We start from the raw sequence: 15,273 nt of genomic DNA on the forward strand, positions 1-15,273 counted from the left end.
TAGACCATGAGCTTCTCAAAGGCAAATGGCTAAATATGTTCCCCATAATTACATCTGTGGATGCCAAGCTGTGACTTCCTGCCTCCTAGACTTTCTATTTCCTCCAGATGAACTTGAACCTGGGACCTTCTCAGGTTCTCTAAAATTGAAACAGGGTCACCTATCCTGTCCTTCCAGGTTCTATGGACCCTGAGTCTGTGGCAAATAATATTGAAAAACAAATTTTTTGTTCTTGGTTTAAGAAAAATCTAAGTGGCCAAAGTAAATGTGTTAGGTGTGAGGAATAGGAAAAGAGAGAGAGAGAGAGAGGAATAAGGAGGAGCAAGAGGTAATTCACTGATGACAGTTCTGGGGACTCCTAGAAGGAAAACAGGCTAACAGATGGCCATGGACCGTAGAGTTTAGGTATTTTACTTCATGGAATAATCTGAAAAACAAAACTAAAAGTCCAGTGGTCTACTGTGATGTCCATGAACTTGCCTAAAATGGCTTTTGTATAGTAAGAAATTCTAAAATGTGAGTATTTTAACCATTAGCCAAGTAAGTGACCACTGGAAAAGGTCACTCTGTGAGTTTTTTGGATATTTATGTCAGTGATTCTTAGCAAAAATGATTGAGATGGCTTCCAGCTATTGGCAAGTACCAATATTACCTACATGATGTCTTCAGTCAGTCTTTGACTAAAATTCTACCCATTAGTACTTTGTTTTTTTGACCTAAAGCTTTCTGGGAAGACATTAAAGTATATATGTCTATGGAAGAGCAATGTTCTACGTTGTTGTCAGTCAATGATACCTTAGCAAAGAGGAATACTGTGTCATTTTTTTGAGTGTTGCCAGTGGTGAGGAAGCAGAACGTGTGTGGACACTGGGCCCTTGAGTGGGACAAGCACAGGCACCACCTAGTGGAGGAAAATGCACCAGAACTAGAATAGAACGGGAGCTATTGCCAACTTTACAATTTTTTTTCTTAGGTCGGTCATGATTACGATTATGGAATCCTAGAAGATCTATAATCCTAGACCCTAGGAGGGTCTCTAGGGCAAAGATAAATTCATCCCTGCTCCATTGCACAGATGGGGAAAACTGGGCCCAAGAGGGAGAGTGAGTGACTTGCCCAAAGTCACACAGCAAGCTAAACACTGGACTGGTCTAGAGCTGACCTCGCCTAGCGCCTAGTCCACTGTTCTTCCTTTTCCAGTATACTATGGCCTCCTCTAGATGGCCTTGGGTCTGCTCTTTGGACTCTTCCCCAATGCCACTCGCATTATCATCTCCCCTGACCACCGCCATTTACATCTCACTCCTCCCACAACCCCACCCTGACAGCATTCCCCAGACCTCCTCCTCTATTTCTCGTCATGAACACATAAATGTGCAATATAGTCACTCACTCATTTATACTCGGTCTCTACCGCCTTCCCCCATCCCCAAACACAAGCTACCTGAGTGCAACGATATTCTCCTCTTCAGCTGAGTGCCTGTATCCAGGTACCCAAACTGTACCTGGCACATAGCAAGAACTCATAACTACTTCCTGATGCCTGTGCATGGGATGGACACATTGTTTACCGTGTCCCTTGTTTTTATCTGTGCTCCTTAGATTCTCTACCATGAGCACACATTGCTTTTATAATACAAAACAACAAAGTGTTTATATTTTTGCCTTTCACTTTACTTTTTGTTTTATGTTAAGATGATAGAAATGTATCTTTCCCGAGTGGTAAGGAAGAGAAAGGCAATCCCCGACTCTGTCAAAGGAAATAAGCCTGTCCAGCTCACAGAGTTATTGAGAGAATTAGAAATAATGTGTGGCAAGGTGGCAAGGGTCGGACACACATAACACCAACATGAGTTAACGTTTACTGTGCTTACCCATGGTCTAGATTCCATTACTAAGCATTTTCCACATGGAGGCCCAGTTAATCTTCAAAACAACTCCATGAAGTAGGAGCCAGTGTTATCCGCATTTTACAGTTGGGAAAAGTGAAGCTTGGAGATATTAAGTAACTTGTCCAAGGTCAGGCAGCTAGTAGGTGGGAGAGTCAGGAAATCAAACTCAGGCTGGCTGACTCCTGCGTCCTATGATCAACCACCACAAAATACTTCCTCAGTAAACACATGCTCCTTTCCCCCATTTCCTGATAGTGTCAACCTCTCCTGAGATTAGACAGATGCAGGTCGTTAGCCCAAAGTTCCAGAAGTTTCTAGAAGGTTCCCAGGGCAATTGGAGATGGAGAGAAATGAGGAGCCAGAAAAGTGAAAGATGGGAGCATGTGGGAGCGTGTGTGTGTATGTGTGTGTGTGTTGTCATAATATGCATTGGATTGGCACAATGACTAGCAGAGCCAGGGGAATTTTAGGCATGGTACCGAAGATGCTCAATGCATCACAGTGTGTGAGATACAGCCAAAAATGTCCTCGCTCAGAAGTTTCTTATTGCCCAGAAGGGCATCACTGGCACCTCCAACATGCCCCGCTAAGCCTCCTTCATGCTCTCCCAGGATGGTCAGTTACTAAGTTTGCAGGTGTGCAGGCAGAAGAGCAGAGGGAGCTCCTAGCGGCTGCAGCCTGGACTGCCGACCTGACCTTCATTCGACCTGCTGTGTGACCTTGAGCGAGTCACACGGAACTTCTCAGCCCACAGAACATGCAGGGGTCTAAGACTTCAAGCCTTCCTAGGACGCTCACACTCTTAATTTCTTTTTGACATTTATTACGGAAATCCTTAATCATACATGGAAGGACAGATGAAAAATGTATTAAGGCCCAGCATTTGTCTCACCTGTTTTCCACAATGGCTATCAGTCTGCTGATCTTCCATTTACCCGTCCCCTCTACCTTTGTTGTTGCTGTGTTGTGCTGGAGCATTTTAAACAAATAAAACAGACACAATGGTCTTTACCCCATTAGTACTTCGGTATGCATTTCTAACAGATTAAGGGCTTCAAAAATACACAGTAACATTACCATTATCACACCTTCACAGAATTAACAATAATTCATCAATGTCATCCCCTGTCCCTTCAGACTGTGTTGCTGAGGAGCCTGCACATTCCCTCAAATGGAATCTTGTAGAATCGCACAGCTTATACATAAAGTGAAGGGAAAGTTGGGGGGGGGGCGGGGGGCAAAACCTGCCCGTCGGCATCTCCCCAAGGGATCACTAAGATTGTGTGGCACAGTTTGAAAGCCCCTATTCTGTCCCTGCCCCCACCCCCACCCCGTGCGCACCCTGAGAACACTGAGGCCCAATGAGTACTTGTCAAGGTCACTCAGCAAATAAGCGATAGGATTCGGTAGACCTGTGAAATCCCAACATCAAAGAATTCTGGTGAGGTCACAGGTGTGGAGAGATTTGCTGACTTGATCACTATTTATCATTTGCAATGTGAATAATGATAATAAAGGTGCCTTCCCAGGAATGACCTTGATGGCAAAAATCCCTCACATCTCTCACCTTCTGGCCCCTCCTCCCTTTGCTGACATGTGGACCGGGTGCTGATCTCAGCCAAGAGCTTCTTCCACCACTGTCTCGCCAGGTTCCCGTGACAATTCGTGACTAGGGGATGTGGAAGGGCACCACACCTGAAATTCTCTCCCCAGAGTACCCAGTGGCTGAGTTGGAGACCCCAGGTCCCACAGCTCAGAAGAGGCCAGGCCATTATTGGACCTCCGAGCTCCTGAGCCCCAGGTGTTCAAAGGAGCCAAGCGGCCAAGATCCACAGTTCAGTCCTCAGTTAAGTATTTCCAGGAAGTGCATCAAGGCATGAAGTAGAGTCCTTGTGCAGCAAAGGAAAGATGAGGCGGCACTGAAATAATTGAAAGGGAGTAGCAGAGGGGAGAAACAGGCCCCTGCTGGGTTCCTGAGCCTTTGGCCTTAGGGAGACAGGTACACCCTGGTGGCAGAGGAGGGTCCTCATATCCAGGGTGCTTGGAGATCTCTCCTCCTCATCCAAGATACCTACAGTCAGTGCTGGTTTCAGAGTGATCCCACATGAGGGCTCTCTGAAACAGCAGAGATCTGGCCCCATGGAAAGCGGAGAAGGCCTCAGAACCAAACTAGCCTTCCTTCCAGGCAAGGCTTTCCTCCAACCACTTGGGAGACACACATTTAAAATCAAATGCATAGAACTCACGGTTACCTCCCTGCAGGAATGTTAACAGTTTAGTTCAGGCACCCGAAGGAGACAGTGTACTTTTACACACAGGAAGTGTTCTGGAAACATGGAATGTCAGGGCCGTGGCACCCAGGGGTTTGGGATCAGCAGGGGAATTGAGAATGAAGGAAGGGTCCTTTCTGGTGTTTGGCGACTCGGAACTGAGACAGATAAATTTCTCTAAAGGCTTAGCCACTAACCAGCTCAGTAAGTGGGAAACACTACTTCCCCTTTGGGCCTCAGTTTCCCCTCTCACAGAACAAGGAGATCTTAAACTGGATCAGTGAATCTCTCCTCTGGTGGTCCTTCCATGTTACCCACAAACACTTTGAAACACACCAGTGCCCAAGTCAACCTAGACCCATGACATCGGCATCCCTGGGATGCAGCCCAGGCATCAGGATGTGTTACCAAGGCTGTGAGCTACTAGACAATACGATCTCCCAGGCCCCTTTGAGAAGGCACAGTTTGTGAATATGGTTTAATTCTCCGCCCCTGTATGATGCTGGTCCTCAGTTTCCCTGTTGCACAATGAGCTGCTTATTCCAGTCCATGCCTGGGCTGACCATGCACCACCCACGTTCCTGAACTCCATACAGCTGAGCCTTAAGTGTGCTTTCCTCTATGCAGAGGGACGAGGGTGATGCAGCCTCCATCACCCCAACTGTCCATGTGAAGGGCTGCTTGGGGAAAAGGGGAAGTTGAGGGTATCAGGGGAAGGAGCAAGAGGCATGTGACAGTAGATCTGTGGCCTGGACCCCACTATGACCACTGTCTGCCTTCTGTTCCCAAGGGTGCATGCTCTCCTCAGCCCTAAATGGTTTTCTTATTCACTGGTCCAGTGGTTCTAGACTTCCTCTGGCTCTTACCACCAAGGGGTCATCCAAGTAGGTCAAAGAAGAGGAAATGAAAATGCAAGGAAGGGATTGGGTGGGTGAGGGGGGATGCACTGTCCCCCTGGATACACGGTCTACTCTAGATAGACTCTTCCAGTAACAGTGCAAACAGGTCTGGCTTCCTGAAGGCCAAGCTAGCAAACTGGAAAAGAGGATGTGGTTACTCACTAGATCCTGTTACTACTGACTGCATCTCTAGAAGAGCTGACACCGTGCCGGGTACTTTCTGCATGCTTATTTCACTGTACTATCCAGGTATCACTCTACCCATTTTACAGATGAGGAAACAAAAGTTTAGGGAGATAAAATGACTTGATATGAATCACATAGTCAGTAACTGGCAAGAGACATTCCAAGCCCAGTCTGCCTAATCTGGCATGAAAGGAAAAACAGATCTGCTAGGTCAAATCCAGGGTTCCACGTGAGATTTATACTCATTCTCTATCCTCTTAAATCTGCAGGTGCATGGCCAGTACCCAGAAATGCAGAAAGGAATGGGAAGGTTCCACAGCAGGACTACAGAAGGGGATGTAAGTCCTTTCTTCTCTCCCCAGAAAGACTGCAGAGGAAACAAGCACTTAAAACTCTAGTTCACATCTGGGCTCTGTCTACCGGATGGCCTGTGGGACTGTGGACTAAGTCGTTTCACCTCTCTGAGAAAGGAGGTGGGGCACCTAGGTGGCTCAGTCTATTAAACATCAGACTTCGGCTCAGGTCATGATCTCACAGTTCGTGGGTTCGAGTCCCGTGTCGGGCTCTGAGCTGACAGCTCAGAGCCTGGAGCCTGCCTGGGATTCTGTGTCTCCCTTTCTGTCTGCCCCTCTCCTACTCACGCTCTGTCTCTCAGTCTCTCTCTCTCAAAAATAAATAAACATAAAAAAATTTTTTTAAAAGGAGGTGATGTCCACTTCCCAGGGGTGTTTGTGAGAGTGAAGCTTGCAGACACCAGGCTAGTGCCTCGCACGGTGCTGGGCCCCTTGGGTTCCTTCCTGCCTTTAAATGTCCTCAGTCCATAAAGTTAAGACTGACATTTCTGGAAAACCACATCCAGCAGTAAGAGTGAAGCTTACGGAGCACTGACTAGATACCAGGTTCAGTTCTGAGCACTTCCCACTTGTGAGCTCATTTAAGGAGTAGGTACGTGGGCTGTCCTCACTTTGTAGCTGAGGGAGCTGAAGCCCAGAGGAGTCAAGGAGCTTGCCCAAGGTCACACAGCCAGTTAGGGGCAGAGGTGGATTCTCACTTAGGTAACCGGACTGCGAAAACTGGCTTCTAACCCTTGCAACATTCCAGACCCTGGCTCTGACTACAAGAGCTGGGGGCGAGCTGTGTTAATATACGGACTTCTTGAATCCTGTCCTTCCCTGTTGCAGCAATTCTAAAGTTCAGAAAAGACAGACACTCTTTCTGGGGGGTTGGGTGGGTGGTAGGAAGTGGGGGCTGCAGAAGGGAGAACATATAAAGAGTGTTGGGAAGGGCCAGCGAACTCAACAGTCCGACATTTAGAACAAAAGGAAAAAGCGTAGCAAGCCGAGGTGCTGGACGGGATTCAGGTAAATCCCTTTCTCCTTCAGAGCAGGAATTCTGGATCACTGAGGGATGAGGTGGGAGGAGCGCGGCACTTGTGAGGTCCACATTTCACTTATCTAACACGTCAGGAGAAACTTTAACAAGATTAACTGCTGCTTGGGGCCTCTGCTCCATGGAGCAAATTGAGTCTATTGTTTTGTTTTCCTCCTCCTTTCTCGGTCTTTCCAACTGGAGGGTTTGGGGAGGGAGCAGTTGGGTATGAGGGGCAGGGGTCTGGATGGTGCCTGGTATGGGGCAAAAGCAAAGAGAAGTGTGTAAAGAAGCCCCCCCCCCCAACCTGGACTTGAAAGGGAGCCCAAATTGTGCCCAAAGGCGAGGCTGAGCCTGGGTGGTGGGTCTGTGAGGGGAAGAGGTGATGGTGTTTATTAGACACGTTCTCTGATCGGTGCAGGGGGTAAGGCCTACAAGACCGGATGCCCGAGATGAAAACCTAGATCCTGCCATCCAGGAGCTGTGTCACCCAGCAGCCACCTCTGCCCCTTCTCCATCTCCCTATCCAGAGAACTTGCCGGGGGGGGGGGTAACCTTTGTGGACCTCTTTTCACTGCAACCTTAAAGAATTCTTCAATCCTAAAGGCCCTCCCCATCACTGGAGGGCCCTCAGGAGAAGCCTGCGCATGGGCACTTTCTAACTTTGGCTTTGTTTTTGTCTACATAAGCCTTTCCCTTTTTATTTATTAATATATATATATTTTTTTTCTTCTTCCCTTTTAGAAAAATAAAAGGCATGTTTTCTGAGCTTCAGAAGCACGCTGCTCCTTCACTCCTTCCCTCTGCCTCTCGCGAGCGCCTGTCTGAACTGGTGTCAGTGAAGTTTGAACCGGGGCAGAAATAGCATCCCGGGTGGATCTGGGAGCACAGCCCGCCTACCAGGAGCGGCAAGGCCTGCCTCTGCCAGACGACAGACCCGGTTAACAGCACCGTAAAATTAGACCTTTACGAAACCCAATTGAATCCTGCAGCAAAGAGTGATGTAAGGCAGCCTGGCCTGACAGCAAAGCAGCAACCCTCTGCCTGAAATAGCAGCGCGGTCCCTGCTGAGAGATGCCTGCTCTCTCAAGATAGGGGACCAGGGATTCCTAGGAAAGTGGCGACGCCCAGCCAGAGGGAGCCAGAGGTCAGGCAGCACACTGGGCGCCGAGGTCGCAGCGAGGAGGACGCGGCTTGGCACCAGCATCCGAGCTGCCCACCTACGGCCCTGCCTCTGCTGGCCTGAACTCACACGAAGGAAGGAGCCGAGAAAGTGCTTCTGCAAAGAACCTCTGTTTGTTTGCTTTTTAATTCAAGGAGAAGCAGGTTCTTTTGAGTCCAACAGTCTGTACCGTGTGGAGGATACGCAGAATGAGTCTTTTCTGGCTTGGGGCCAGGTGTTTACACACCGCCAATTCTGGCTCAGACTCAACTAGGGGAGGGAAAAAAAATCCACCAGAATCCTCGGGAGAAAAGCTCCTGGCTTTCTGGTGCTACACGACAGCAGTGCCTTTTCTTTCTTTCTTTCTTTCTTTCTTTCTTTCTTTCTTTCTTTCTTTCTTTCCTTTTTTTTTTTTTTCCATTTCAAGAGGAATGTTATTTCCACACATAAAATGGGCCAGGCATTTTATACAAGCAATAATAACCTAACGTCCCCCATCCAATTAAAGTATTTTACTGCACAATCTTTGTGTGAGAGAGTGAATGAGTGCTCAAGAGAACGTGTGTGAAGAGAGGCTCCTTGTCTGAATTACAGACATTTATAAAGCAGGCTCCTGTGGAATCCCAGGTGTTATGTATACATGTATATGTGTGCGTATATATATATACATACACACATATATACTTTTTAAAAACATATTTACTGCCTTTTCATTGATGATACCTATGTGACCCTGGGCCTTTTCCTCTGGAGGGAAAAGCATTCCAAATCACTAGCATGACAGGTAAAGCTTAGGAAAAATCAGATGTACTTTTTTTTAATCATCTCCAAGCAGCAGGCTCTGTGTGTTCCGAAAGAGAAGTAAACATACCACAGCTCTGAATTATCACCATCATCGTTATTATTATAAACAACATTTTATCTCTATTCTACACTATACCTCCTCTAGGTGCCTAGGACTGGGGGTGGGTGCTAAAAGTGAATGAGTTCAATTTCCCTCTCCTTCCTGGGGGTGGGGGGAAAGGAGAAAAAAATAGCATGTGATGACGTCAGATGTAGGGGAAAGTCACTCTCTTGCTCTGGGTTTGGGAGGGGGAGACTGGGAGCTTTGGGGGCAGATTCTTGGAAACAGCCTCAGAGTTTGGGTTCCCCGAAATGGGCTTCACATAAAGCGGACAGCATCGGCACGTTTGAGAAAGTCCACAGCAAGAGAGAAAGCAGCAGACGTGCCGGAAGAACTCAGAGCTTTCCCTTCGAAGAAAGTGTGTAAGGGGGTGGGATCGCGAACCGCCTCCACATGTTTCCTGGCTGCAGCGAAGGGGGAACCCCTACTCTCACTTTAAGCCGTCCTAGGACACGGCAAGATTGTTTGTGCAGGAAGGGAATCTCCCGGTCTCAGGTCTCAGTCCGGGGAGGCAAAACTTTCCTTCTCTCCGCCAGCGCCGCTCCCCCCCCCCACCCCCGCCGCCGCCCCCAAGTTGTATTAAAGGCATTGCCACAGATTCAGTTAGAGGGGGGGAAATGGATGTTGGAGCATTTCTAAGGTTTGCAACCCTCGCAAAGTGTCCGGTTTCACTGTGGGCTTTGCTGTGGCACAGGGAAGGGGAGGGTAAGGAGGGAGAACTCAAATTCATGACGGGCTCATAAAGTCCCAAATGAGGAAAGTGCCCCGTTTCGCAGCCTAGTCGGGGGAAAGCTGGATGGGTGTGCGTTAGGAAGGTCTTGCCCCAGCCCCGAGTGACAAGCAGCGAGCTTTAAAGGCGAGGGAATGGGACGGGTGTGTGTGTGTGTGACAGGGGAGAAAGGGGTGCATCCCGCAGGCAGGCATCAAGCAGAGAACAACTTTGGGGCACTTTGAGGACTTCTAAGTCCTGAGTTTCACAACAACCCTGTCCTCGTAGGCTTTCAGGGGGCTAAGGGAAGGGGGAGGTCGCCTTCATTAAAAAGTCAAAGAAATCAATGACCCCCTAGTCTCTTTTCACACGCATACCATTGGGTCATCCTCCCCTCCATCCCAAACAGAGACAGTACGCCTGGCCGTCCCCAGCACGATGTAAGTGCACAAGTCTCCCCAGGGACCAGCTCTCACTGACTGCGGGTTTCGGGCCTCCTGGAGCGCTCCCTCCACTCCTCCGCGGCGGGCAAGGCGCGAAGCCTTCCGAGTGCGCCCATTCCGCAGATGGGGCAAAGTGAGGTCCGAAGCTCGCCCCGGGTGCCTCGGCGCCTCCGGCCCCGGGGCTTCCCGCGCGGACACACCCGCAAGCTCCCCACCCGCCCGCCACCCGAGCCCAGGCACCCGCCGGGGCGCCCTCGCCTACCTGTGATCACGGCCGGAGACCTCTGGCCCCCCTCCGCTCGCAGCCACACTTGCAGCGTGAACGCGTCCCGGGGCAGCTCGAGGTCGGCCCGGAGGCGCAGCTGCTCGCCTCGCCCGCTGAAATAGAGCGCCCGGCTCGGCGGGCTCGGCTCCTCGGCGGCGCCCCTCGCCTCCCGCTGCTGCCGCCGCCGGGGGACGCGCACGGCTTCCCAGGCACCGCCCGGCGGCGGCGGCGGCGGCGGCGGCGGCGAGGCGCGGCGGCCGCGGGCCGCCCGGGTGGCGCAGGTGGCCGGGCCGGCGGCGGGGCGCGGGGGGCGGCCGGCCCGCGGGTCTCTCCGGGCCCGGCGGGGGCGCTCGGCCAGCCCGCAGCCCAGCGCGGCGCTCAGCAGCCCCAGGCGCAGCACCCAACTCCAGAGCCGCATGTCCGACGGTCCCCCCCGCCCCCCCTTCGCCCCTGCACCGCCGCCCGGAGCTGCCAGCTTTGGGAGCCTCGGCGCCTCGACTTTCTTCGCTTCTTCACCCTTCTTGGGCGAGCCCCCCCTTCCACTTGCTTTTTTCTTTTCTTTCTCGCTTCCCTCCTCAAGGTGTGTGCTCCACTCCCCCCACCTTTGAAAAATACAGCCCAACTCCTCCTGGTTGGCAATTAATTTCTCTCCCCGCTCCTTTATCTGCCTTATTTCCCCCTCTAACAGCTGGTTGCCTTCCTCGTTTTATTTCATTTTATTTTATATGATTTCTCGCTCTTCAAAAAAAAAAAAAAAAGCTCCTCTAAGACACTGATCCGCTGAATTCCCTCCCCCCCAAAGATGCTCTAATTTATTTATTTTTTGCGTCCTTTATAACACAAGCCACAGCCCCCTTCTCCCCCCCCCAGTCCCCCCTCCCCTCCCTCCTTCTTCACAAAATGAAAGGAAAGAGGGGGGAAAAAGCCCTCAGAAGATGAGTAAACAAGCGTATGCTAATCTGCTCCCGAGCGCTCCACCTTCCCAATTGAATGAGTCCCTGTTAAAACTGCGGGGATCATGACTAATCAATCAGTTTGGAGAGGCCGAGCTACCCAGCCTGCCTCCACTTCGCCGTTTGCCTCCTTCGCTCCCACTTCTCCACCCCCTCCTTTTTTTTTTTTTAAGAAGACAATCTTAAAGTAACAATTTAATGAAATTCTGTACACACCCCCTTAGGGTCCTCCCAGCTCTCCTCATTCCTGCTCAAAACACACATTCCTGTTTTTGTTTTGTTTTGCTTGCTTTTTTTCCCCTCCTTCACCACCCTCCCCTTATTATTATTTTTTTTTTTTCCTCCTGCCAGGAGAAAAATCTCTCTCTTCTCTTAGGATCCCCTTTGCACTTTGCTGGTAAACCTCATCATCATATAGCACAGAAAGGGTCTTGAAACTTGATTCTCTGAATTTTTTTAATGCTGTCTCTTTCTCTCCATCTCCCTCCCTCCCTCTTCCTCTCTTCCCCCTTCTCCCTCTCCCCACTGGCTTTCTCTCCCTCTTCCTCTTTCCTTCCTCCTTCCCTCTCTCTTTTGCCTTCCCGGTTCCTTAAAGTTACGCAACGGTAAATCTCCCCTCTCTTCCCTGAGCCCCCAGTGCTGCTGGCTTCAGCTGGTCCAAATGTTGTCTCCAAAATCCTCAAGGAATCATCAGGAACAACCAGAGGAAAGGCATTTTCCAAGGCAGTTGCCTTTCCAAAGCTACACTCAGCACAACTAGGTCTCTAAATACTCCTGAATACTCTTAAAAATATTCTATTGGCCGCTAGAAATTATTGTAGTTTTATATTTAAAAATGAGAAAAAAAATTAATTTGCCTGCTTTTTAGCAACCTAAGAAATTCAGGTTTTCTGAAAGTGTTCAAGTCACAGGTAAGGATCTGACCATTTGCTGCTTTGTGGATCTGTTTTGAACTGGGACATATATGTAATATATTTTTGTTCTCTTTTTCCCCCCTTTATGGAACTCAAAAGCTCCCCCTTATGGCAAAATAGTTCTTTTTTTTTTTTTTTTAGTTCCAAGTGTTTAATAAGTCAAAATGAGTTAGCAGTGGTGAATTACAAATTATTAATTACCAGTATGTTCAAATAGCATTGTGATAAAAAATATACTGTGTGAGGTTTGCATGTGGATAGCATGCTAGGAGCCAGAGGCGAAATTGGCTCTTGGCTCTATTAACCAGGGCCTTTCCTCCCCAGGCGCTCCTGTCCTCAGGGCTGCTCCAGATCCTTCTGGAGGGCTGGGATCATTCCCGCACACTTCGGGCAGAGTGAACACCAGTGGAGAATATGTGTTGGTAAAAGTATGCAGATTTGTAGAATGAGCAAATGACTCAGACATCCCCTCTATAAAAGCCAGAATACAGTATGCAGGGATTACAGCAGAATACTACAAATGGGAGATCCCAGATTGTCAGATCTCCTTGGTTTGGGAAGAACTTGCCATATTGTCTTAGGCCAAGAATGTTTGAACTCAGTTTCTCCAGGTATAAATGGAAAATGGCATTATATTAAATGTTTGCAGGTATAAAGGAAAAGACCTTTGGGGGTACAATGCCATGGATATTGCATGTACTAAGCAAATCATTCACTTTCTGTAATTCTAAGTCATCTATGAAAGTCATGAAGTTGGCATTCAATAAAAAAAGAAAGAAAAAAAGATCTACGTTGAACTACATAAATTACATCCTGCAAAAATCTCCGTCCTTCCCCATAGAGGTTGGAACATGACTACTGATTCACTTCAACTGTGGCAGTCAGGCATTGGAAAACCGTATTTCTTCCAGGGGCTTCTAAGTCATTGTATACAATAGTGTTGAACGTTCCTAGATGTTTGGGACTTTGTCAACTTTCCCACGAAGAAGAGTCCTAACACGAGAGAGAGCACTCTGAGTCCCTAGTCACTCCAACGCCATTCAGTGCTCTCTCCTCCACGAGCCACTTCGGTTCACTGGCCTCCCACTTTCCGACCTTTACAATGGGACTATCTCACACATTTATTTCAAGAATAAAATACGCTCTGTGGTATAACACTTTTGAAACTGTAAAATCGCCACTTGGATACCATTTACTCTACTGTTGTTGTCAAGTGCCAAGTGCCCTTTAGGTTCTGAAAGACAAATGAAAGTCCCCAAGGTCAAGTGTTTACTGCTCCGCTGTGGCACACAAAGATGAAGGGACGGATCCAAGTCTCACAGAGTCCGAGCTCTTGATCTCAGTCCCTAAGTGCATTAGGAGCGACTGGCAAAGATTCTTGCTGGTCTTCCCATTGAACATACATTTATTATACTGTCCCACCTGTCTTGGAAGCTATTTTGGGTTTAATCGTGTATCTACGTATGTGTTTGCTTTTCACTGAGTGACTAGGACCGCATGAATTGTAATCCTTGGTTTATGATCCACCCTAACCACTGGTCTATGCGTGCCATAGACCATTCTTATTTATTTATATGTAATCCGTAATATATCACCTGCTGCTATCCCTCTTTTCCTCCATCCCTTGGTCTTTCAAGGATGTTGAATGACCCTTGTCCCCTGTTTTTTCATTTGTAGTCACAGAGCAATCGTCTGAAGGTTAGGGACTCAGGTTCTAATTCTGACTGACTGGTATCGGCTTTTTTTGACCTGTTGCTCTTATGTAAAATGAAAAGAACAGTAGAAGGTACCTAAGATTGCTTCCAAGTCTCAAGTGTAATGGAAGCCCCGATTACTGGAGCATGTCAGTAATTCCTACTGAATTATCTATATTTGGTCAATTTCATCCTACCTCCCACCCAAGGAGTTCCTTGTTTCTGGGGAGTTTTGTCCTAAAAATTACCTTTTAGAACAAAAGTACTTTTGTGCCTCCACTCCTAGGATACATGCCTTCATTATTCATTGTATTCGGTAATAATGAAAAGCAAGATACTTTGCCAAGGAGGGTGTAAGCATCTATGGAAAGTTAGGAGAGTAACATCTAAGTGGAGTCCCAAAGTTTAGCAGGGTTTGAATGAGTGACAGTGGTTCAAAGCTCAGACCTGGGTTCCTATGACCTTCAGCAAGTTGCTGAATTTCTCTGAGTCTCAGTGACCACAGAACTGCCTTGAGGGCGATGGGCTGTGTGACACATAGTAGGTGCTCAGTAAGTGAGCACCCTCTCTTCCTTTCTAAAGATCTAAATTTTATGACTCTCTGGGTTTGTGTCACCTCTCATCTCCAGCTGAGCCCCACCTACTTCTTACTCTAAGCCAGGATTATACTCACCTCAGAATTCCTAGGCACACATTGTCTCTGTGGTAGAATCTGCAACTCCATGAGACAGGATCTTGTATTGTTCTCCCGTGTCCTGTTTATGTCTTTCTTTCAAGATTAGAACCCTCCCAGGTCAAGGATCTTCAGGAGCTAGTTCTGTTACCACACCCCTCCCCCACCAGCCTGAAGGGCTCCCTCCTCTGGGCTCTCACAGATCTTCCTCCAAATTTCTCTGGCCACATCCCCAACCACCACGCTTAATGACATATCTGCTGGTCTCCCATTTCCCTGTGGGACAAAGACTCTGTTACATTCATATTTGTATTTCCCCAAATGATGCTTAGCCTAGCACTTTGCACATAGCTGCTGCTTCAAAACCATTCCATTTAATGATTCTGTAGATACGGAGCATATTTGGAGTAAAGAAAATTGGATTCAAATCCTCTCCTCGCTTAAATAACAATCCAACAACAGTTTACCTCTATAGAATGCACACTATGTTCAAGCAATATTTAAATGCTTTTTCTAGGAATGATTCTATTTAATCCCATAACAAGCCTACAGAGGAGGCTGAATAATCATCCCATTTTACAGGAGGAGGAGAGGGAGGGGTGGGGGGGGGGCAAACCAAAGCCTGAATCAGAGACTGAATAAATAGTGGGGAGCCCAGCCAATCTGGATCTAGCACTCTGTGTTCTAGCTCCAGGGGCTAGGAAGAATCACTGAACCTTTTGAATCTCATTTTTCATTTTTATAGATTTGACGAGGTTATCTGGGAGATTAAATGAGACGATGGATACCATGTTGCACAGTGACTAGTACATATGTCAGTGGGTGCTGGATAAATATTAGCTTCTTTACTTCCTCCCCAGTAGTAGTTGGATTATATTAATTTATCATACAGACTAGAGTTGATGACTGCAAGTAGGATGCCAGTAGTAACAACAACCTGT

The 15,273-nt window shown here is 48.2% G+C and overlaps 1 protein-coding gene across 1 annotated transcript in view; it reads right to left on the reverse strand.

The window, feature by feature from the left end:
- Positions 1-10,516, reverse strand: part of PAPPA (pappalysin 1) — a 243,651-nt gene extending 233,135 nt beyond the window's left edge. Inside the window, exon 1 of the mRNA XM_039245860.1 lies at positions 10,096-10,516. Coding sequence (XP_039101791.1) covers positions 10,096-10,516 — 421 coding nt within the window. The remainder of the gene's footprint in view (positions 1-10,095) is intronic.
- Between the last annotated feature and the right edge of the window lie 4,757 nt (positions 10,517-15,273).

The sequence above is a fragment of the Hyaena hyaena genome, unplaced genomic scaffold (genome assembly GCF_003009895.1).
Source record: "Hyaena hyaena isolate Hyena2069 unplaced genomic scaffold, ASM300989v1 scaffold_273, whole genome shotgun sequence".
In the NCBI taxonomy this organism is placed as follows: domain Eukaryota; kingdom Metazoa; phylum Chordata; class Mammalia; order Carnivora; family Hyaenidae; genus Hyaena; species Hyaena hyaena.